We start from the raw sequence: 23,443 nt of genomic DNA on the forward strand, positions 1-23,443 counted from the left end.
TAATAAAATTAACTATATTTTAATCAGAATTGTATTTTTTCTATAAAAATATAAAAAATTTACATTAGAAAATGCTTCACACGCTATTTTTCATAGATAATTATTGGATCGTTCATCAAAGTTGGCTCATATGACAATAATTTAGAATATGCTTTAAGCAATCTTTTCCAATAACATGTAACATGAGACATCTTTAAATTATTCCATATAAAATCTCGTCCGCGGTTTGCGATTTCCTCAGATATGTCATTATTGCTCTTAGCAAACAGGATCAATTCCCTGGAAAAGAATATAAAATATTACAAACATAGGATTGATGCTTTCTGAATTGAATAAGATAAGTAATTACTCCAAATCTTCTTCTTTGGCATTACTAGAAACGGGAATGTAATGGAGCCATGGTTTCATTGTATCGTAATAAAATTCTGTCCATTCATTACCAACATGAAAGACTAAGGATCTGCATAGAAACAAATGCTTGTGTCTGAAGGATGCTGCGACTCCTCTGTAGTTGAACAAATACTTATATTTACAATGGTCTTCTAAAGAAATTTCTGGAGCTGGCGGTGCATGTAATGTATCCTTTTGTAAAATAAACAAAATTTTCAATGTAAGTTTCAGGATTATTATCTATATTGAAAAATTAAATATACTTTACTGCATTTGATTTCCATGCCTGATTCTTGGTATATCGAGCATCTACCAAGTCTGGTTTATGTCTACTTAATTTCACTAAATTGTCACGCTCAGAGCTAGTCCTAGAGCCACGAAAGAATGCCTTAATCTCTTTTCTATTCCAGGGGATTCTTTTATTAGCTTTATCCAAAGAAGCCCTATGCTGGTCCCATCTTCCTAAACCTTTTGGATATAAAGAAATTGCAGGCCCTCCTTCCCAAAATGACCATGCTGGATATGCAATATCATAATACTGATCTGTCTGCGAAAGAATTAAACGATTAATTTAACCCAATAAAATTAGATTGAGCCATAGAAAATTCTACCTTGCTAAACGAAAAAATGGGTAAGGGAGACCCAAAATGTTTACTGGATTGGGGATAATCTCTAGTATTCACAATTAAATCCATATCAGGCATTTTTTCAGCTACTTTTAAAAGAAAATGTTCGATACCTGCACATCTGGATGGAAACATACAATCTTTCTCTCTGTACAACATACCTCTTATTATTTGATAAAACGTACCTCTGTAAAAATAAATAAAGAAATATATAAAATTATTGAAACTATTATTACAAATTCCCGTCCATCTAGGATAGCATACCTGTTTCTTGCTGAATTTATAAGATCTTGGCTTAAACCTTTCTTTTTGAAAGGACGAAGATCTCGGTCAATCATTTCTTTAAAACATTCGCATTTTGTATTATTACACTCGGTGAAATGCATTTTTGCATCCTGCACTGCTTTGATATATTTATCGTAGCTTCCATTTGGTACTGTGAAAAAATTTAAGGTTAAATTGACTCGAAAAATGATCTCCAAAAGTATGCATACCTTTGGTATAAAGAGCATCTTCTCTCTTTTCTGTACATAATTCCGGCTCTTCGATAGAACAATAATCTTTACTACTATAACATTCAAAAACAAGTAGCGATAATAATAAACAATATAAAATATACATTTCACCGGCTTGTAATAATGACGTGTGATAACGATAAGGACACAATAATCGACAAGAAAGAAAACAAAAACAATAATACGAATCTGTTTTACCAGCCGATCTCCCCCTCTCAATCTTCCATATCGGTATCGGTGGTACACAGATTTCTTTCATACCGACTATATCGACCAATAAAAAATATGAAATATGAATTGAATACTTTGCAGAAACATTTTTGTATTTAAAATGTTAAAAGTTAAATATTCAACTATACCAAATTCTAAATTAATTTCAATACCACCTCCTCGAGGAATGCTTATTAAAAAATAAATTTTCTAAAAAATGTATATTTGGCTGGAAGGAAATGGAAGTAGAAACTGCGCTTCTCTAATTATAATTTCGCGCCACGTACGGAAAAAATGTAGATTAAAAAATTGCGCGCTTCCCTCTGTGAAACAATTGAATATTCTACGAGAGCGGAAGTTAATGAGAAAACTGATAAGATTCCCTTCTATTAGCAGTCGCAGAACGACCATTCCTTATTTTTAACGGACTTGAAATTTACAAGGTCTCTCAGAGCGAACACTCTTCCGATGTTCCCCCAAGTATGCAATTCATGGAAAACTTTTAGCTCTCCGCACTTGAACGGAAAATGCCGAGAAATCGCCGATAAACGGATTCTGAAAATTTGTAAATTATAAATGCGTATACAAAGGACAATCCGTTTGACGAAAAATCAGTCCAAGGCTGGAGAGAAAATCCCGTGGGTACACTAAACGATACAACAAATGAAATTAAGATTGCGTTGGTCTCGATCGATTAGTTGGCTCGTGATAATGGTGATAAAAATGATTTTGCACGGACGCATAAAGGAGGGAAGAAGACAAAGGAGAGAAAATTGCGAGAGGAAAATAATCGGAAAATGAAGAAGATAAATTATTTTCGAGGAAGAGAGCAGTTTGCCATTCGGCTGACTAGAAAATAATGGCTAAATAGAGAGAAACTGTGGGACTGCGCGCGAGCAGCGGTTTTGCCATAAAACCGTTGACATAGACAATAATATTGTGCGTAATCTAGCCTAGCCTAGCTGCGTGAACACATCTGAGAATTGCGTAAGTAGGACAATCCACTTGGCCATTGTTTTCCAAGCGTTGGAAAAGCTACCTTACTATAATTAGCGTTCGCCCCCGCGAACCTGGAAGCTGTATAATTGCCGCGCGAGTAAAAATTGACAATGGCTAATTATTTTCTATTAGGAAATGGAAGAAAATCGTGTCTAACGAGCGAGCAAATAAACGCGTGCGTCTTTACCTGACCTAACGCTCTCTTCGCGCCTCTTTCTACTGTTTATTTCCATTCCCCCCTTAAGCTTCCACTCTTACCCCCTCCCGTGCATCGACGGTGCTGCCAAAAAGATGACGATCGAGCTGCAACGACCAGCAGCAGGATCTCTCCATTTCTAATCTCTCGAACAAAGTCAATTGATACGCGCGAAGAGAGATATTTTTAATATAAATAATTCACGATGCACTTGACTATTATTGGTCCGCGAATAAAATTTTTGCTAAAATCCAATTATAATTTCATAAATAATCAAGGGATTATCAACGTAGGATTAGTGGTCGCTATAAGTAACGCTGATTCTCGTTGAATAATTATTTTCTTGTACACTTACAATGATCTATGTAGAATTGTTTCTATAAAATAAAAATGAATTCTTGAAAAATCGACGAGTTTCTCGAAACGCAGCTTCGTTTTGAAATATAAGAGCGAATAGAGCTTCGCTTCGGCATGAAATGATAATGCAAGAATGAAGAAGAAGACTGGGTGAAAGGGAGTAAATGATTAAAGAAGCGATAATTGGCTTGGCGCAAAATGCTTTTGGAGGAGCGATGAAATTATTATTAATGTGTATATATATAGGTATAGACGCAATTGAATGATTTTATATCGGCGGAAGTTAATTAGAATTAAATTATGGAGCGTATTTTTTCTTTCTTTATTCATCGAGAGGTTGAATGGGGTTTTGTGAAAGCCCCTCTGCTGCGGAGTGAGTCCGGACGGTCCGGACGGATGGGCTTCCTCCCTCGGTGCTTCCCTGCTTGGCTTGGCAAGTCCGTCTCTACTTCCTATCCTCTCCGTGGTCCATACAAATTTCATTTCTCATTAACGTCGTCTCTCGCACATTAGTCACATCCTACTTACATGGCTAGGAGCGCTCTCCTAACCGAAGAATAGACTCCTATACAGTTTCACGCGCGAGAATCAAAAATCTGCAAAATTCATTCGTGGAATTTCGCGCGCTGGTGGATGGTCCATTGGGACCGGAAGTCAGTCAAAGGGTGACAGGATGCACCGTTTCCGCGAAAATTGTCTAGACGCGGCAACCAGAGAGAGAGAGAGAGAGAGGGAATAAAGAGTAAAGGCAAACGCCAAAGTTAATAACGCTGCGCGTATTTTTAAATATCCTGCGATGCACCAGGGGAGGCCATAAATAAACCTATATATATATATTGTGTTGTGGGCCTGAGAAAAAGAAATTAACAAGCGAGAAAAGAGTTTGGGAAAATATCTCGTGATGCACGCTGTGTGTTGGCGCACCGCGTGGAAAACACGTTAGGACGTCCCACGTGCTGGTAAGGGTATCGTTTCCGCTTCGGGCCGAGAGCGTAAATAAATATGGACAGGTAAGCGGAAAAATTAGCTTGAATCGACGGAACAACATCCGGTGGTCGGTGGTTTCGAACGAACCATCCACGATACGTCTCTAATATTATGATAAAAAACCTACCGATTTTCTCCCCCCCCCCCCCCCGCCCTCCCCTCTTTCTTTAATTTAATCAATGCACATAAAACGATTCGCTCTCTTGGTCTACCGAAGAATTAATCAATCGCTTGATGATTCACGTATTGCACCATTGTCGAGTGACTCTATGTATATAGCATATACATGCACACATATGATTCAGTCCTACCGTCATCTCCCATGCTTATAAGAAATCTAGTAAAATTCTCAAGTACTACGTCAGAATTTCCATGATAAAGAGATTTAAAAGGTTTTTTTTTCAAGATTCTCGCAATTTCCTGCTTTATTCGATCAATCGATTTTTTATATACAGAGTTAAAAAATAGCATTTTCATTCAACAACCGCCGTTTTGAAAAAATTCCACGTTTTTAATATTGAAATTTCGACACGAGTGCAAAGAGCCTTGCTGAATTTTGTTCTCTTTAGCGATAGTCGAGCGAATCTATGTATTATGCACGCGGTTTGGTACCATAGTCGTGTTTGCATGTCCGCGTACAAGAAATGAAAAAAAATATCTCAAGCGTTTCCAGGCACATGGGAATTTTTCAGGAGAGTTTTGGTCGGTGCTCGCGTGGGATTCGCGTCTTTTGGTGCTTTGTCGGTTAGTTTATACGTTCCTATACGTATATATACCATGTGTATACATAGAATTGACGAAACGTACGCGCAGACGGCACAGCAACTTTAAATTTAGAATGAAGCATCGAAGAAAACCGGGAGTGGAGATGAGGCCACATCCGGAAGCTTAGCCAGAGCGAGACTCGCTGTTTCTGCGTGTGCTACAGGGAAGTTGAAAAAAAAGCTGACCCACGAAACTTGCCGTGGAAACCGCAACTATTTTTTTTCTATCCTCCATTTTCCTCTGCCTCTTCTCTTCTTCGTCAAAATCGCCTGGAAATGGTCCTTAGGGGAAAGTTTGATGGAAACCCCCCGGCTGTGATGACGTCACACATACAAGTTCTTTATAGGTTAGTTTCATTGGAACTTGTTACAAGACGAGATTCCTGGAAGATGAAAAATTCGGGGGATTCTTAAGGCAGGGCTGGGGGAGGTAATTTTTATTCGTCGAGCTAGAAATGGTTTAAGCAGAAAGAGCAATTACTAATAGGTCAAAATTGTCGCGTGCCAATTTATTGGTTACGTTCCTGGTACCCGACAGAGAGAGAGAGAGAGAGAGAGAGAGAGAGGCTTTCATTCATATCGAATGGTTCGAAAAGCCGTTGCCACCAGATCGATAAACGTCTCGGCCTCGGCCACGGCTTCTATTCTATTCCGCTCACCAGTCACACTTCACTCCCCTACCCCCTTCACCCACGCTAACAACCTTCTCCCTATTCCCAGGAAAATGCTCCAACTGAATTTACAAACACCCACATTTTCTCACGAATCCCCCGCCCCCCTCCCTTACTCTTCCTCCTTTACAATTTTGCAAGTACCAACTAACGCACCGTCGATTGACCATATACACACATATAAATATAACGTATAGTATTTATATTATAATTATTTCATTTCGTCTTCAGTGGCTTGTATATATATAGTACATAATTAGATACAATTAGAACGTGTGGGGCTTATGCTAATGGCTCCTGTGTGGATAGAGTAAATTATGCTCGGCACGGAAGATCGGCTAATTAGGAAATATGAATATTAGATCCGTTACGTAATTCCGTCTTTGGAGAGTGCACGATGATATTTCCAGGATGCATGTGAGTAGCCCTATACTTGATGAAAAAGTTCTTATGCACATCATCGATGTTTATTTGCTCCGAGCTGCAGGATAAATAAATGCGGTGAGGCGAGCCATAATTTCCAATACGATTTTCCATCTGCACGTTTCCGATCTTCCTCGTCGACTATATATGCATGCACAGACACAATGGCCATCGGGAGTACTTTGCGAAACTGCAAGATCGATTCCTCCACTTCCGGTTGTGTTTCTAGGAAGAAAAGGGGACGCGAAACACGCTTAAATGAGATTAACGTTTATACGACGATTTCTTCGCCGTTTCCGACGTTCCCGAGCTCTATCCCAGTTCCCCACTTCCGGTGACCGTACATCCAAACAGACACAATGCCGCCTCAACGCCGCACACAACACGTATCATCGCTCGCTGCGTATACCCTCCAAATTCTATCCATTTCTTTAATCAACTCATTTTCCCATCGTTTACTCCCTCGGAACCAAAAACCTTTTATACAATCCTTTCCAAATTAATTTCCACGTGGCGAGAGCGTAGTTTACGAAAAATTATAAGTCACCATCGCTCGTCTAAAAATCACAACTATGCCAATATTTCCAACTGGTATAGACTTTAAAATTTTATAAGAATTTTATCTGGAATGTACATCTGTTTGTTGTTGCGAGGATTTGGAACTAAATGGAAACGTTAATTGGGTCAGGATGGAATAATTGTAGAGAAAAATGGATCGTGATGAGATCGGTTCGATTAGCGTGGGTTGAATAATTGAGATATTTTTTGCTTGATATTAGCATCGATTAATATTTAGCGATGGCCGTCGTACGTATGTACATACGTCGCGTCGGTACATACGTAGCTTACTTATGCTGATCCTGAATGGCAAGAAGCGTTGCACGTGCTACGTGCGTTACGTCCAAAGAGCCGAGGCAACGCATGCGCGCTAACCGTAACTACCACAACTTCATTCATATATTTTTTCCTTCTACTGTTCTATCCGCTCCACCCGCTCCATTCACGCGTTTAGTCGGCCGAACCAACAACGTATGTACTACTGTATATAGCATACCAGCTAATGCTAGTATCTATATATACAGTCACTCTCGTATATACATGCACTAATCTCGCCGTCGACTGCTTGGCTAATGTATAGCTATAGGTTTTATCATCGGACCTCGATAATGACCCTGCCTCGACCCACGAAGAAAAAGAAACACTCTCGCTCTTTCGCGAAAATCTCTCCCCTGTCTGACACTTCCGTCCGTTTCTACTTCCGGGCATAAAACGTATTCGTCCAGCTGTAAACGATTAATTAATCTCCAACACAGCGAGGAAACTTCTCTCGACACAAATTATATATTTTCCCCTTCTCGTAAATATCCTATACAGCTGCGAGAACACCAATTATATCCATCATCCTAATTAACGTAATGTACAAATTGTGAGACACGACGTGTTACATTCAAGTACGCCGATGCATATTAACAGAATGCTATACTGTTTGGCTTATTTCTCATTGCTCTTCATATCACCCCCCCCCCCCCCTCCCCCCCTGCAATCTTCTTTTTATTATAACTCGCACGCGGATAGATTTTTCGCACCTCGTTTCTGCTCTTGACAATAAGAGTATTTTCGCAAGTATCAAATATTTTATCGAGGTATTTCCCTTATGTGTGGATTACACTTTATTCGTTTCTTGGGGCAGCAGAACGGATGTCCACGGCTACGCCCACGTTTTTCAGTTAAACCATATATCGACAATGATGCAATTCGTCAATTGCGATTACGATCGGACCCTTGAGATTCCTTCGAGATCGAGATAAATAATCAACAACGATGTTGTGAATAATTTTTATCGAAAAAATTGTCGCTCCCGTTGCAACGGAAACGCCAAACTTTGCCTTTCTCCTGTTTTCCGTGGTGTAAAAAATGCGCAGTATTTTTTCAGTCCTATGTGCCTGGCATCATCGATGCCTGTAATTTCTGTTTACCTTTCTTCTTAGAAGCGACAACTTAATATGCTGCTTAATTACGCGCTACCGCTATTGTTCCTTCTTGGGAAGAGCCTATACGCGTACAAAGACGAGCGTACACTTAAACCCACTATGTGTATCCGCGAATGTGGGAAATTGTGCGAAAGTTTCAAAGCAAGTCCCGTAATACCCGCGTTACAAACCGGAAGCTCCCTTTGTCCGCCCGAATTAATGCCACCGACGCGAAATCTTTCCAATGTTTTCTTTTCTCTTCGTTTCATTCCCCTCCCCTCCCCCCCTTCCTCCCTCCTTCCAATCCTCTTCGTCGCCCACTTAATTCTCCGCGTCGCATTATTATACAATATTTGACAGGATTGCTTGTATACGGGATTACCGAAGAAGCACGACAGTTTGAATACAAAGTGGGAGTATACGCGAGCTCTGGTGGAATTTCTTGGGGGTGTAGAGAGGCCCGAGCATTCGTTAGTTTCTACAGAGCCGTAAAGAGTTGAAATTTATAAAGTCAAGCGTATAAGCTATAAGGCCCACTTGCACCCGCTACGCGTTACTCTTTTAAAAGAGAAAGGGAAGCAATAAAAAAAAGAAGCAAAGAATTTCTGCAAAAGAGTCTGAAAAAAGTCCACATTTTGTGCTTTGCCGAGCGCTTCTGTTTTGTCTGGATACGGCACTGGAGTTTCAAAGCTGCGCCACCTTCAGTGAGACGGAAAGAGACAGAGCTTATGACGTATTCCGTGTGGTGGAAACACGCCGAGAGCAAAAGAGGGGGGTGGGGGTAGAGAGAGGCGAAGAGGCGCTGTTAGAGTATGCGAGTGGAGGCAAGAGAGGGAAAGAGAGAGAGAGAGAGAGAGAGAGAGAGAGGCCGAGCGAGTTGGGTGAAGAGGAGAGAAGAGAGAGGAAACGAGCCATTGCGCCATCAGGAAGTGGCTCACCACTTACACGCGCGAACTTAACCAGCACGCGAGATTCTACACGGGAAAAGAGACGGGCTTAACGCGGCGAGATAAGGAGAGAATAGAGTAGAACTCAGTCGGGAAGAGAAAACCACCCGCTAAGAATCCAACCCAACCGGTCCCTCTCTACCTTCATCTTTCAGCCCCGCGTATACAACCCTCTCGTACCTCGCGCTTCTTCATCCACATCCACCTTCTTTCACTACCATTCACTTCTATCCCCCTCTATCGCCCCTCTCTCTCAATTCTATTTTCTTCGACCTCTTCCACATTTATACCTCGTATTTTCCTGCCACCCGATTCGACCCTTTTTTCATAGCTCAATTCTTAGCCTCGACTGGACCGGGAATTCTACCCTGACTGTTATTTCAGGGAAATGAGCTACTTTTCCGTTTAGTAAGGTTATGTCCATTTACTCGCGAGACACCCGATGCATTCCATTCCCGTAATCCCTTGCAGACAGTGCCACCGGCAATCGCGCTATATCACTCGCATTATCCCCCATTAACTCGTCTATATGTACCGACAGAGATTCTTTTGATCCCGCACCCTCTATCAGAAACCTTACATTCCTACTATTCCTACGCTATCATCCTTTCCTATTCGTTATTTCGTCTCTCTCGCGATCCTGCCTCAATTATTTCCAGCGAACGCTTTATTAATTTGTGTTTATTCCTTTTTCTTACTCCAATGCCAATGTTATGATTATGAATTATTAAGTAGTTTTATATATTTAAGGACAAGCTGCATTAAAATGAATGTGTTTGTTTCTTCCTCGAAGCTGGTTCCAAGCAATTTTCTGCCGACTGCATATCGTACAATAACTTCCCGCTTCAATACGGTTTCTCTCGCCCTGGTTTCCAGCTTTCTTTTGTCGATTGTTACCGTTCCTTATTTTCGCGGAGAATTGTGGAAGAGCTTGCGTGAACTCTTCTTGTAGAAATGCAATAATTTTACGTACTCCAAAAGTACCAACATTACCACTCTCTCCCTTTCCTCTGAAGCCGGCTTCGGAATTCCGTGCTTTGTAGAATTGACTTAAGAAAATAAATTTATCGATCAAACATTTAAAATTGAAAATAGTTTTCTTTAATAATAATAACAATACAATAATATTTGATACATTGCTAGGTCTAGACTCTTACAGCATAATAGATTATAATTAAATAGTCATTTTTTAATAAACACTACTTACAATAAACCGTTTTTAACTAAAACTTCTATTTATCACCTGTGTGTGTATGTGTGTGTGTATGTGTATAAACATTATAAATTAAGAATTGCGCGTATGAGGCAATGATACGACAAAATAAGACTACTATTTAATTGTCGGCCCTGTAAAAAATTATGAATGAGAATTTTATAGGTTGTGTTAAAGGAAATAATGGATTTGAATATTGCATGGTAATGGGAAGGGGGTAATTAGAGTTGTTGTTTGCAATAAAGAAGAGGAAAATGCTTTACTTAGGATCGGTGTTAAAAAGGAAAGGAGAGTAGGTAAGGGAGAAGTGGGGGCTACTATTGGTAAATACGGCCCTGCTTAGAACCCATTCACAGAATGAACGAACCGCCTGCGTCCCGTTCGTGTAGTCACTCTGGTCACTCAGTAGTGTCATGGAGGTAACATGGCCGAGGAGACGCGCCTAGTCCGCGTTGAAGAAAGATTAAAGATCAAAATCGGTAAAAATTCAATCCATTTACGTTTACCACTAGTACCGCGAGTGCCCGATTAACATATTACTACTTTTGGAAGCAATAAGAGAAGCCTGGATTTTTCTTTTGCCTTCTAGGCATTTGTGTTCTCTGTGTATGCTGACCGCTCTCGGGAGATGTCACCTAATTCCACTCCCACGATACTTCGCCTCTCTCTCTCTCTCTTTCTCCCTCTCCCGTCTCTTTCTTTATCTTTATCCGTCCCTTTCCACCTCTCTTTTTCTTTTTATATGTAATCTTTTTCCAAATTCACAAATTCTTTTTCCCAATTTTCACTATTCAATATGACTTTTCACCAAGGACTCTGGTGTTTTTCTGCCTTACTCATAGCATTTTCGACTGATCGACGCGCTACATTCTTATAACTCCCACGCGTCTTCGACTGTGTAAAGTCGAGTGTGCGTGTACTCCATTCTTATTTCTTACATGAAAAATATTAACGTTTTTCCATTTCTCCCTTTAAATCCCTTTTCGTTTAACCAGTCCGTGATTCCTCCCCTATTCCTATCAGAGAAAACACGCTTTTCTGTCTTTCGTGAAAGCTGATAATCTTAACACACTAGGTGTAGTTGGATCAACTTGTCATACAAGAAAGCGCGATTCATTTACGTCATTTCAATCGAATTATCTAGTTTTGTTTAGTTTCTTATTTTCTGCTTGTGGTGAAAACATATTTTAACAAAAAATAAAGAATTAGCCTCACTTTCCTTCCCCATTTCTACCTTAATCCATTTTCTTCGACACTCCCAATTTCTTATCTTTATTGTTTTTTCAAGCATTTTTTTTTATTACAAACTGTGATTGTGTGTTTACAATTTTGTGTTCGATTAAAGAAAGAGGGTGTCCTGTTAATCTGCCATTTCTATATAATTGCTATACGTTTTACATAAATTACTACTTATTGTTTAAAGTTATGCATTTTATACCTTCTTCTTTGTGTAGATTTAAATGTACTCACAAAATGTGTATACAAAATCAATGTCATATATCCAGGCATAATTCTCTAATTTGTTGTAAAAATCCTATTAAATTTTTATTAAGTGATGTATACCATGGATTATTTGAGAGGCTACTTATTTTATTAATCATAGTGCAGTGTAATATATATAATAGGATTGATGTTATGTTCTATATTGTGTGCAGGCGAAGCTAAGAACCTTCAAAGTAGGAGTCATGGATCACCAGGTACCAGAGATGTTTACTGTGCGTTGTCCCTTGACCAGGAAGAGATATTTAGAACTACAACAATGGAAAGAACTCTTAAGTAATTATCTTAATATATGCTTCAATGGGTATGTTAAAATTTTGCCTACCATATCTTCAATGCTTATTAATTAATTTCAGCCCATTCTTCGGGGAGGAGTTCCAATTTGAGGTACCTAGGAAATTTCGATATCTAGGCATCTATATCTATGATAGAGATAGACATTTAAAGCAAGATAAAATCCTGGGAAAAGTAGCAATAAAAAGAGAAGACTTAGCAACTTATCACAATAAAGAGCATTGGTTTCCTCTAAGGCCAGTAGATGCAGATTCTGAAGTACAGGGTAAAGCACATTTGGAACTGGGTTTGCAGACCCAATTTGGAAATCCTCAGCCTAAGCTTACTGTTCGGTATGTAAGTGTATTATTTAATCTAACTTTGTGTTATAATTTTATTATAATTTTTTAGAATAATAGAATGTAACGACCTAACTATTAAAAATGGTGGTTGTGATCCTTTTGCCACTGTCACAGTTATATACAGTAATGGTAAACAAGTGTCAAAACGTACTAAAGTTAAAAAGAAGACTATCTCACCATACTTTAATGAAACATTTTCATTTGAGGTAAAATTCCTTTAATAACAGCTGCCTCATTATTTGATCATTACTGAATAACTACAAGTTTTATATTTTTCAATTTTAGTCAGAATTATCAGAATCTAAGGACAAAGATATATCCCATTATTCTATTGATGGGGGTGAAGTTGGTGAGGTGGTAGTTGGGCTGTGGCATGCATCTCCAGGTATGGGAGAGCAACCTGCATTTCTTGGTGAAGTTCGAGTTACATTGAAAGGACTACAGAAGCAGCCAACAAGTACCACAACAGCTTGGTACGTGCTCCATTCTCATAAATTCTTCTCATCATTACTGTATTATGAAAAATATTAATTTTTTAATTTTCAAAAAGGTACTTTCTTCAACCTAGAGCAGCAAAACACCGTCTAAATAAAGTTACAAGTAATTCTACTACAACTGGTACTTTACCAGGCTTAGGGTCACTTCGTTTAAAAATTCATTATACAGCAGACCATGTGTTTCCTTCTGGAATGTATGATAGATTAAGAACTTTATTATTACAAAGTGTTAATATTCAACCCATAACATCATCAGCTGTATATATTTTGGGGGAAATTGTTGCTAGCAAGATGGAAGCTGCTCAACCCTTGGTGAGGGTTTTGGTACATCATGGACAATTAGTGTCTGTAATGAGAGCACTGGCTAGTCACGAAATTTCTAAGTTAACGTAAGTTTTCCAAGAATACTTTCTTAAAAAATGCAATTTCCCTTTATTTTTTATATTTTTTTAATTTCAGCGATCCAACAACAATTTTTCGTGGCAATACCTTAGTAAGTAAAATGATGGATGAGGGTATGAGATTAGCTGGTCTTCACTATTTACATAGTACTTTAAGACCTGCTATGGAACAAGTCTTTCTCGAGAGGAAACCGTGTGAAATTGATCCGACCCGAGTGAAAGATGCAAACACAATACAAAACAACCTGGCAAATTTAAAGGTGACTGAACGTTAATTTATTCATGCGTACATTCACTAGACAAAGAAATCACAATCTGTATTCTTTCAGGAATACGTGGAGAGAGTATTCACAGCTATCACAACATCTGGTGTAAAGTGTCCTCCGTTAATGTGTGAAATGTTCTGGTGTTTGCGAGAACTTGCCGCGACTCATTTTCCAAAAAATAAGGAGGTGCGATATTCTGTAATTAGTGGATTTATTTTTCTACGTTTTTTCGCCCCAGCAATATTGGGTCCAAGGTTATTTGATATTACCACTGAACAAATTGTAAGTTAAAATTAACCATCATACAAATTAATGCCGGTAATGGAAATACTTTAAAGTAATCTAAATTTTAGGATTCTCAAACAAATAGAACGTTAACGTTAATATCTAAGACTATTCAGAGTCTAGGTAATTTAGTGAGCTGTCGAGGAGGAGCAGGCAGTGTTTGTAAAGAAGAATATATGGAATGTGTATATAGGTAAATATACACTCGGTTATAAATACTACAAAATTAGAAAAAAGATGAAATTTCTCTTGAAAAATAAACTAAATTTATTTTTGCAGAGAGTTTTATACGGAAAAACATATTCAAGCTGTTAAACAATTTCTGGAATTGATATCAACCAGCAGCAACAGTGGAGTGGTAAAACACAGGCCAGCGGCAGTACAAGACCAGCCAGTAGTACTGAAGGAAGGGTAAGCTTTTTCTATTTGATTGAATTAATTTGACAATATATTTACTATTTGAGTTTACATTTTTTAAATTATTTTTAACATTTGTGTCAAACTAACTTCGGATATTTCTAATAGAATATATTTTCTCTTTGCGCATTCTGCTGAGTGTGATAAGAGGTTCGTACTTGGGGAAAATAATGCAAACACTACAATACATAGAGACTCGCCATTGCTTCAAAGTAATCTATCTAATAACTATCTGTTACAGAATAATGATCAAAAGAGCACAAGGGAGAAAGAGGTTTGGTCGCAAGAACTTTAAGCAGAGATATTTTAGACTTACAACTCAAGATCTCACATATTCAAAAACGAAAGGTAAGTAGAATGATTTTGTTATAATTTCTATATTCTATTACATTACTCTGTAATTATAGGAAAAGACCCTTTATGTAAAATACCCCTGGAAGAAATTTTAGCCGTAGAACGGCTGCATGAAGATTCTTTCAAAATGAAAAATATGTTTCAAATCGTGCAACCACAAAGGGCGCTTTATATTCAAGCTGGAAATTGCGTAGAAGAAAAGGAATGGATTGATATTCTAACGAAAATATGCCACACGAATAGTAATCGTCTGGAAAAGTACCATCCAAGTGCTTATATTAATGGCCATTGGCTGTGGTATGTTAAAAACACGATATAATATTTTTAAAATGTAAAGAAAATAAACTATTTTAAAGCTTAAACATTTATTTTAAAGTTGTCGAGCTGTAGCAGAGGTTGCTCCTGGATGTAGCGAGGTATCACCGGGTATGGAAGCAGGTTTACGAATGGTACTAGATCCCGACCGAGACTTACAGCGGATACATTCACTAATCTTTACAAATATGGCACGTTTGGAAACATTAATGAATGCATGTGAATGTCAAGCGGTTTATGGTGCTAGTGATATGTGTATGATACCAGGCGGAGGTTCATCTATAGAGGATGTGCCTTCTTGTTTTAAAACTTTAATGGCGCTAAGAGATGCGGCGTATGCTTTAGAGCGCGAACATAGAGCCTACTTGAGAAGGCTGGCACGTGACACCAAATATGGCAGCAAGTACGTCAAATAAATATAAATTTGAATAGCGTCGCTAAGAAAATTTACAGTAAATTAAAGAAAACTATTATTCTGGTTCCAGACAAGCTCCAATTGGTGACGATAACTACCTCCATTTAGCTGCAAGAGCCGGATTTGATAGTCAGTTGACCAAACGTACGTTTGAAACTGACAGTTTGAATCAACGCTGTATGGAAGTGGATCATTATTACGACACTGGATTTTCCAGAAGGATAGAGGACCGAAGATACGACGATGCGTTTAGAAAATACTTAGACTCTGATTCTATTAATCGTAGGTATGAGAAGGAAAACAGCCTGTTAAGGCGATATGAGAGTAATACAGATACTATAAGAAGTGCCCAAAATGATCTCAAAAAAATCGATAATAGTCTAAATAATACATTAAGATCTGAAAAATCAGAAAGGAATGGTAATGAAAATATGGAAAACCAGAGAAGGCTAGACAGTTCAAGTTTGTTAACCACTGAGGGAATTAATTTATCTGGTACGTTGACCAGGAAATTGAGCAATTACGATAATACGAGAATACTGGACGAATGTACATTGACAAGTCGAATAAGAGATGAAGCACCTAACATATCTTCTATCTCACTAAGTGAGCATGGCAATCATTAATTTAGGTTTTATCTAAGTATAAAAATAAGTTGCTTAGATGCAAGACTAGCCACATTCTAATGTAACGTTATTTTTTATATAAAAAGTACTACGGGCTTTATAAAGCAATAACACGTTATTTGTACATAAAAAAACAAGTTATTCTAGAGTACGAAATTTTGTATATAAATAGTTTATATACATTTTAAAATTTAGCTATTTGAATTGTAATATTTATCATTGTTTTTCTATCAAAGTTTGTGTGTGATTAAAAGGGAAGGAGGGGGCGTAGAATTACTAATCTACTAAAGTAAATAAAGTGAAAAATTCCATGACTTATTTTTTGCATTTGTAACATTATATTTGTATTGAATTTTGCATTAACAGTTCAAACATATTTCCATTTCCAATTTTTATTTTGTTTACTAATCGTTAGTATAAAATAAAACGAGAATCAACTTGATAGAAATATAATGATACAAGCTTTATATTGTTCGATATATGAAATTAATTAAAATCGTTGTGTATATAAGTACGGATTTAAAAATCCCCAAAAATGTTAATGTATAATTATGTGGCTGGTACTGCAGCATGGTAACGTATGATATACGTTCCTATGAGATCTTTTGTTTTTTCTTAGGAAATTGTGACGTAACATTATTTTCTTGATACAGATGGATGATCTTATCGTGTTCTGAATATGTTTATTATTTTTATAATTGCAACTAATTAATTTTCATTTACGATCGCTTACATTTTTTAATCGTCTCTCGATTAGTTTTCACCATTGCATTACTTTCGAACGTTCTTTGTTTATTATAGAATTATGTTGAACATCTTATCACAATAGAAATCGCTATTATTTATTTATTTATTCTCATTTAAAATGAAAGATTTATGAATTTATGTCGTGCATATCCATTGCATCTATTGTAATCTCATTGGTTTAAAGTAAAACTTCGAGCAAGCTAAACTTAAAAATATACAAAAAAACACGTAAAAGATTATTTACTTGTGAATACGAGTGTATTATTTATACTATATTTTTAACTACTGTTATCTTCGTTTACAATTCCATCGTACATTAGCAACACATTATTCCTGTAAAAAAGTTTTAAGTACTATTTCTTACTCATCTTAAAAAGTAGATATGTACATAATAAGAAAAAGACAATCAAAACAATCAGGAGGATATAATTGAAGGTAAATGAGATTTTAATTTTTTGACTAAATAAAAAAGTCGATTACTGCAATGTGACCAGTAAGCGAATGAAATCATTTTTAATTAATGAATAAAAAATGTTAAAACTCAATGCTTTTATCTGCATCGATATACATATAAATCTCCATATAGTAATCAGAAAGGACAAAGATTTTTGTTTTCTTGAGTTATTTACATTTTGTCATGAGTAGGATTGCCTATTCGAACTTACAGAATTACTTTTCAAAGTTAATTTTTAAACTGTTCTCGTAATAGATATAAAAAAATATCTAAATAATAGTATATTTCCCAAAAATTATATCAAAGTTTCTCTTAAACATATGGCACTTACATAAAATTATATGTATATCGATTGTTATTATCATATATGTATTCGAGTCAATTTGAACATATATGCACATAGCGTCATTCCTACTGCGTACAATGAAAGTCAATTTTTGGCCTATGGCTATTCTGACCAACAGTTGAGAAAGTCAACTATCAGTATAATATTTCTTCACTATAGACGTACTTGATCAATATTATATTATATGTATTTTATCCTTCTTGGCCTCTTTCTATAGAGAAAGTGTTATACCGTAAACGACCATTTAACAAACAAAAATTGTTAACAGTATACAATTTATAATAATTGTTTTTAAATTGAAAAAGCCTGTACTTTTACCAATAGCACGCCATACTAAGATTAAAAAATAGAGTCCCTCCATTCTAGTAGGAACTATTTATTATAGTAAGAATTACAAAAAGTAGGAATGAAAAGCCAATTGTTAAAAAGGGAAATGTATAGCAATCGTTACAGTTGATTAATTATTATAGTTAATGTATAGTTGATGAAATGAAATTTTAGCTTATTTTAATAATGTACAGTGTACAAAAGTCTACTTCCACGCCGTAGATATAGTTCTACAAATAAACAAATCATTAATGTTTTAGTTTTAAGATATTGTAATTTCTGCGATTATTTATAGGAACAATCAAAGCGTTTTTACGAGATAATTAAATTATTTAAAGATATACACGTGCTGTAACAAGAACAGGAATTAGTTTCGGCGACTATGTATATTCCTTACAAGGCCTTCGAGAACATAATTGTAGAATTTTGAGATGCAATTCGGTCATAACAGTACATATGAATATCATCCAAAAAATAAAGATTGTAATAGAGGTACTAGATACATTGTTACGACACAAAAACATTATTATTGCATTCACCTATAATATAAATCTTCTTTCGATTTTTCTCTCTTTCTCTCTCATACATACACACACACACACACACACAACACGTCGCACGCTCATTCATACACAAAACCTTTCTTCCTATATCAATATCTTTACAACTATATTAAAGCATCAAAACCGCCAAGGTCATAAATCATTTTATCGTCGATTTTTGTTAACTGATTTATAATAATCTATGTTATTATAAATCTTGTATTCTCTGACTTACATATAATAATGTTAATGCTCTATTGCATCTTTTGATAAAATAAGCTACGTGCTAATTAACGTTAAAAATTGTTTTGGATAAGTTTATGTTATATTGTTGATAGTAAGAAAATGTATTCCGAGCAAAAACAAATTGGAAAATGAAATTTAAGGCGTAATCATGAAATTTCAGTAAATTGTGTTGAAGTGGATAAATGTTGGGTCTGCAGAGGTATTAAATTATTTAAAGAATCTTATAAAGCTGCATTGAACGTAATTCAATATATGTTCGTGAAAATTCAGTGCAGGCAAGCAAGGTAATTCTACTTATAAATGGTATTATTTATATTAATTTTATTGTATTAATAATTTAATAACACTTTTGTATACTCTTTCGTTGTGTTCACCAAGTAACTATAGCTATCGTATAGGAATCCTTAGCATAGACTGTGCCTTAAAATGTGTCGAGGACCTAAAAACTTTTCTCAATCGTTCGTAGAGGACTACATTTCTCAATTAATTTATTCGAAACTACGAATAAGGTATTCTTTAATATACACACTCTCTGTGTATTTTAATATTGTATATATATTTTCTGCAATAAATAGAATATGTCCTCTGAAAATCAAGCTCCTTTTTCTTTAATATATTTATTGCGAATTGCATTTCGCTCATATACCTCTAGAAAAGGATAAGCTAAAGAGAAAATTGGAAAAGTTTGGCAGCTCCGTTCAATAGGGTTTTTCATGCTGTGGTAGCACTACTCGGGTGAGATGCAAAATTAAATTTTTGTCGAGCGGTGCCGCGCGTATTCAAGATTTGAATGCTAAAGTTGTTAGTAATAAGCGACTGTTCGTGGTGCTATAAGTGATTTTCCGTGATAAGATATGTCCGCGGATGGGCAGCCAAGAAAAAGGAAGGATAGAAAACGTAGAAAAGGTAAAATGCCACTTACTAATTGCCTTTCGATTTTTCTGCCTCGATCTCCCTCGTACCAAAGATATTTATAGTATCATATGTTTTCTTTATTTTTATCTACCAAAATGCGCATCATCGTACCAAGCCATCTTTACTCCATTCCTTACCTCATTAGATCATTCATTATTAAATAGCGTTCATCTCGATTAATCATTGCCATGGCACAAAAACAATCAAAAGTTATTATTTTTCCTAAATCTCATATATTTATTCATCTTCTTGCTTCTTCGTAAGGAATTACGCGAATTCAACGAAAACAATTGTTTTCTCAAACTATTGCGCGAGCTGTTTTAGAAATATTATTTTTATATATAGGTGTTCATAATTTCTTTGAGTTGATAAAAAAAGTATTTCCATATATTGGTCGCCTGTCATATTTTCGTCTATTATTATAGAAACTCGTCTCCTTCGGTCGTATAACTATTTACGCGCAAAATTGGTAATTTATTGGGAAATGACATTGATGAACAATTTCGTATTTTATGAATTCAAGTGACAATTTGGCAATGCTAGAAATCGTGGATTTTAGACGCTAGGCCAGCCTAGCTCCTTGGTCTGTAAAAATAGATTTACTTATATGATCCACTCTGAAAGCATTGCTCATTGTTCGCTTACGATTTTGATGATTTTTTAAAAACCATATATTAATAGCGTCTGAAATAAAATTATATATTATTAGCTGTCCATTTTCACCTTTAACAAAATAACTTATTTTTCAAATCTTTATACGACGTCTCCTTTATTTCGTAATTTATTGCTTAATTAATTTCAGAGGAAGACGACCTAGGAACACCTCCGCCTACTTTGTTCAATCCATCCGAAACTGTACTAGAAAACACTACAATTCATATATACAAAGAAAGTAGTACAGGTGGTCATTGGTGCGCTCGTATTATATTTTTCTGTCTTTTAGCAGTTCTAGTTGGTTTAATAGGACTGATAATTTTCGAGCATAGAGGAACCACTGATGGTGAGAGATTTTACTTAAAATCGCATCAGTCCTTTTAATGATGGTACGTAGAAATTTTAATTGTCTCTTTAGTCGGGACTCCGATAGAATCATCACAGTGGGCAACAATTTTCGATGGTTGGGTGGAAGATTCTCCTTCGTCGCACGACGATCACGATGAGGGAGAAACTGACGAGGGCGTAGAGGAGGAGCACGGCGAAGAGGAGGAGGATGAGCATACTGGAGAAGAGGAAGAGGAAGAGGAAGAAGAAGAAGAAGAAGTAGACAGTAAAGAAAAGGAAGAAGAAGAGGATGAAGGAATAGGGAGCGAGGATGAAGAGGAAGATGAGGAAGAAGAAGAAGGACAGGATGTAGATCAAGAGGAAGCCGAGGAAGAACAAGAAGCATATGAAAAATCGTATTCACGATATGATACTCAAGGTTCTTCATTTTTATGATTCTAAAATATTGTAATATTTTCAATGATAAATCTTTTAATCTAGCGATTTAATCTCTAAAGATTATGCCAACGAAGAAGAAGAAGAAGAAGAAGAAGAGGACGAAGGAGTTTACCAAGAAGAAGAGGACACGTTTGATAACGATGATTCGGAGCAGGAAGATACAGATGTATTGGAAGAAATCAATAATGTCAGCGAAGAAGAAAAAAATGAAAATATTGATGAAATTTTTGGAGCATCGGCACGTATGTTAGATATTAGTGACGAAACCAATGAGGAGTCTAGGGAACAGGAAGCGTCGGATGAATTTATTGGAATCCCTGGCGTTGGTGAAATTGACAATGAGAGCGCCGAGCCTCTAGAGGAGGTATTTGAAAGAGATTAATGTATTTTCTTCAGTTTACAGCTTTTTGTAAAATTATTGTTAAATTAGGTGGATGACGAAGAGCCCGAAGAGGATATGGGCGACTCTGATGTAGAACCGGATGTGGAGGAGGAGGAGGAAGAGGATGAAGTAGCCAGTGGTAAGCTCACTTTAATGTTAATATATTTGAACCTTAATTTCAAAAACTTTGGAAAAAAATTGTATGTAAATCCGTAACTGGTCCTCCATGCTCTTATACTGTACTATTTGTTTAATAAGACTATATTGCACAATCACTGAGAAAAATGAAATATCACAATGAGAATAAAATGTGGTGCTTGCAGTGCCAGTGAAGTTTGGCGTCGGTGTTGCGCTTGTCATTGCTGCGCATATTGTTCTAGTTAGACGATGGAACAGTGGTAATTCTCGTTACTTTATTACTCTCTTCGTTTATTATACTGACCACGCATAATACAATAATCGTTGAAAGTGATGCTTACAATTGTCTCTATTGAAACTTATCAACCCCTAAAAGTGTACTTTCACTTTTCACGCACATGAAATCTTTTAAGTTTTTTTTATTCACTTGAATTCCCATCGATTTCTTTCAACACTGATTTCTTTTAACATTCACAACTCGTAGCAGCACAAATTCTATCATAAACCATCTTAGCATCAAGTTGTTCTAACGCAAGTTTGAGCCTTTATTGTGTACGTAAATATAGTAAATACATATGTGCCTGGCACAAGCATGAACAACTAATTCTTGCACTTCGGTATTGTATATATATATTTATATAATTAATGCTAATAAATAAATATAACTCAATTATTGGGAGCTATGCGTAAAAATAATTTTACCTTCAAGGTAAGTGATTTTTTAGCACACGAATAAGAAAATCTTTTTATTATCACTGTCTTGTGGCGCACTAATCGTATTTTTATTCGAATAAAAAGTGCTCCATGTACTATATAATAATGAATATTCCTTTTGTAGTCGAGGACGATGGGTATGAAAGCGATGGAACTCCAGATTTGTCAAGAAGAAACACGATTGTTCCGCCTCCTCCCCACATCAAACAAATAAAACAGGTGCTCAAACCAATGGAAAAGGAGGTAGAAGCTCGTAAGAAAGAGCAGAAAAAGGTCTATGAGGATCTTAAATCAAAGTATAAGTCATTGGCAGAAGAGGCTGCTGACAAAATTGCTCAGAAAGTACAAGCTTCGGGAAAAAATGTTAGAGACGGTGAGTTTGAACTGCAATAATATTTACTATAAATTAAATAACTCTTATAAAAAAAAAATATTTTCTATTTAAGACGTTAAAGTTGTAAAAGGAAAGGCCGTATCTTCGGAAGAGGAGGAAGAGGAGGAGGACGAGGAGGAAGAAGAAGAGTTGGAAACTTCCGAGGGTGAGCGAAATTCGGGTACCGAAGAGTACGAAGATGAGGAGGTTGATGAAGAGGAGGAAATTGAAGATATCGACGATACAGAATTAGTTGCTAAATTAGAAACTAGGTACGGAAAATTACCCACGCCGCAAGCTAGTCACAGTGAAGCTGAAGAAGAGGAAGAATACGACGAGGAAGAGGAAGAAGAGTATTCTGGGAAGGAGGACGAAAAGAAGAAAGAAATTAAAGAACGTGATGTAAAGGGATGGAAACGTAAATAATAAATGACAAATAAATGCTTTAGTATTACTCTATCAGTATCTTTACGATTTTTTTACACTCTCTGTCCTATGCAATAATTCTTGTACAAATAGTTATCCATTTACACTCATTGCAGCTCACCAAACACTAATGATTTTCTTCGTTAAAAAAGATAAATAGTAGCAGTAAGTTGCGTATGTAATATGAGAGCACGGAGGATCGATTATATATTCTGCTATTGATAGCATGCTGTGTTCGGTAATAAATGTAATGGCGTTGCATGTAAAATTTCAATTACTCTAATTTTTCTTTACGTTTTCACCAGTAGCCATTATTTTATAGACAATAATGAGACTGAAATTCATACCAGTCAGCAGAATCTTAACGAGAGATTAAGAATAAAGCAGAAAAACAGCCATTCAGATATGAAGAAT

The 23,443-nt window shown here is 36.4% G+C and overlaps 3 protein-coding genes across 4 annotated transcripts; 2 read left to right on the forward strand and 1 right to left on the reverse strand.

Moving 5' to 3' along the window:
• Window positions 1-77: 77 nt before the first annotated feature.
• LOC136784354 (O-glucosyltransferase rumi homolog) lies at window positions 78-1,680 on the reverse strand. Its single transcript, XM_066744943.1, has 6 exons — window positions 1,511-1,680; window positions 1,281-1,452; window positions 1,002-1,203; window positions 659-937; window positions 350-582; window positions 78-279 (listed from the first exon to the last, which is right to left on the reverse strand). Exons 1-6 carry the CDS (start codon window positions 1,635-1,637, stop codon window positions 84-86), a joined length of 1,209 nt encoding a protein of 402 aa, XP_066601040.1. The 5' UTR covers window positions 1,638-1,680; the 3' UTR covers window positions 78-83.
• An 8,519-nt stretch (window positions 1,681-10,199) lies between these two features.
• On the forward strand, window positions 10,200-19,223 carry RasGAP1 (Ras GTPase activating protein 1). 2 transcript variants are annotated; one of them, XM_066745031.1, is made up of 15 exons: window positions 10,200-10,747; window positions 11,924-12,044; window positions 12,125-12,394; window positions 12,453-12,609; window positions 12,689-12,876; window positions 12,954-13,289; window positions 13,360-13,561; window positions 13,631-13,849; window positions 13,921-14,045; window positions 14,132-14,263; window positions 14,378-14,419; window positions 14,511-14,617; window positions 14,677-14,920; window positions 15,000-15,341; window positions 15,424-19,223. In XM_066745031.1, exons 1-15 carry the CDS (start codon window positions 10,693-10,695, stop codon window positions 15,977-15,979), a joined length of 3,096 nt encoding a protein of 1,031 aa, XP_066601128.1. In that variant the 5' UTR covers window positions 10,200-10,692; the 3' UTR covers window positions 15,980-19,223. The 2 variants fall into 2 exon arrangements, with proteins under 2 accessions (XP_066601128.1, XP_066601129.1); XM_066745032.1 differs by lacking the exon at window positions 14,378-14,419.
• A 163-nt stretch (window positions 19,224-19,386) lies between these two features.
• On the forward strand, window positions 19,387-23,062 carry LOC136784395 (ABC transporter F family member 4-like). Its single transcript, XM_066745015.1, has 8 exons — window positions 19,387-19,547; window positions 20,359-20,556; window positions 20,629-20,976; window positions 21,056-21,360; window positions 21,427-21,517; window positions 21,702-21,776; window positions 22,355-22,603; window positions 22,677-23,062. The coding sequence occupies exons 1-8, from the start codon at window positions 19,496-19,498 to the stop codon at window positions 23,027-23,029; spliced, it is 1,671 nt and encodes a 556-aa protein (XP_066601112.1). The 5' UTR covers window positions 19,387-19,495; the 3' UTR covers window positions 23,030-23,062.
• The last annotated feature ends 381 nt before the right edge of the window (window positions 23,063-23,443 follow it).

This window comes from Prorops nasuta, unplaced genomic scaffold, assembly GCF_024137725.1.
Source record: "Prorops nasuta isolate Cenicafe-Biocafe unplaced genomic scaffold, Cenicafe_Pnas_1.2 PNAS00053, whole genome shotgun sequence".
Classification (NCBI taxonomy): Eukaryota; Metazoa; Arthropoda; class Insecta; order Hymenoptera; family Bethylidae; genus Prorops; species Prorops nasuta.

Bases quoted from the DNA above. Each gene is read 5' to 3' on its own strand.
- LOC136784354 (XM_066744943.1), bottom strand. From the start codon at position 1,637: ATGTATATTTTATATTGTTTATTATTATCGCTACTTGTTTTTGAATGT. The intron at 1,453-1,510 runs GTATGCATACTT...ATTTTTTCACAG, and splicing joins AGATGCTCTTTATACCAAAG to TACCAAATGGAAGCTACGAT. The intron at 1,204-1,280 runs GTATGCTATCCT...TTATTTTTACAG, and splicing joins ATAAATTCAGCAAGAAACAG to AGGTACGTTTTATCAAATAA.
- RasGAP1 (XM_066745031.1), top strand. From the start codon at position 10,693: ATGGCCGAGGAGACGCGCCTAGTCCGCGTTGAAGAAAGATTAAAGATC. The intron at 12,395-12,452 runs GTATGTAAGTGT...ATAATTTTTTAG, and splicing joins CAGCCTAAGCTTACTGTTCG to AATAATAGAATGTAACGACC. The intron at 14,921-14,999 runs GTATGTTAAAAA...TTTATTTTAAAG, and splicing joins ATTAATGGCCATTGGCTGTG to TTGTCGAGCTGTAGCAGAGG.
- LOC136784395 (XM_066745015.1), top strand. From the start codon at position 19,496: ATGTCCGCGGATGGGCAGCCAAGAAAAAGGAAGGATAGAAAACGTAGA. The intron at 19,548-20,358 runs GTAAAATGCCAC...AATTAATTTCAG, and splicing joins GGATAGAAAACGTAGAAAAG to AGGAAGACGACCTAGGAACA. The intron at 20,977-21,055 runs GTTCTTCATTTT...TAATCTCTAAAG, and splicing joins TTCACGATATGATACTCAAG to ATTATGCCAACGAAGAAGAA.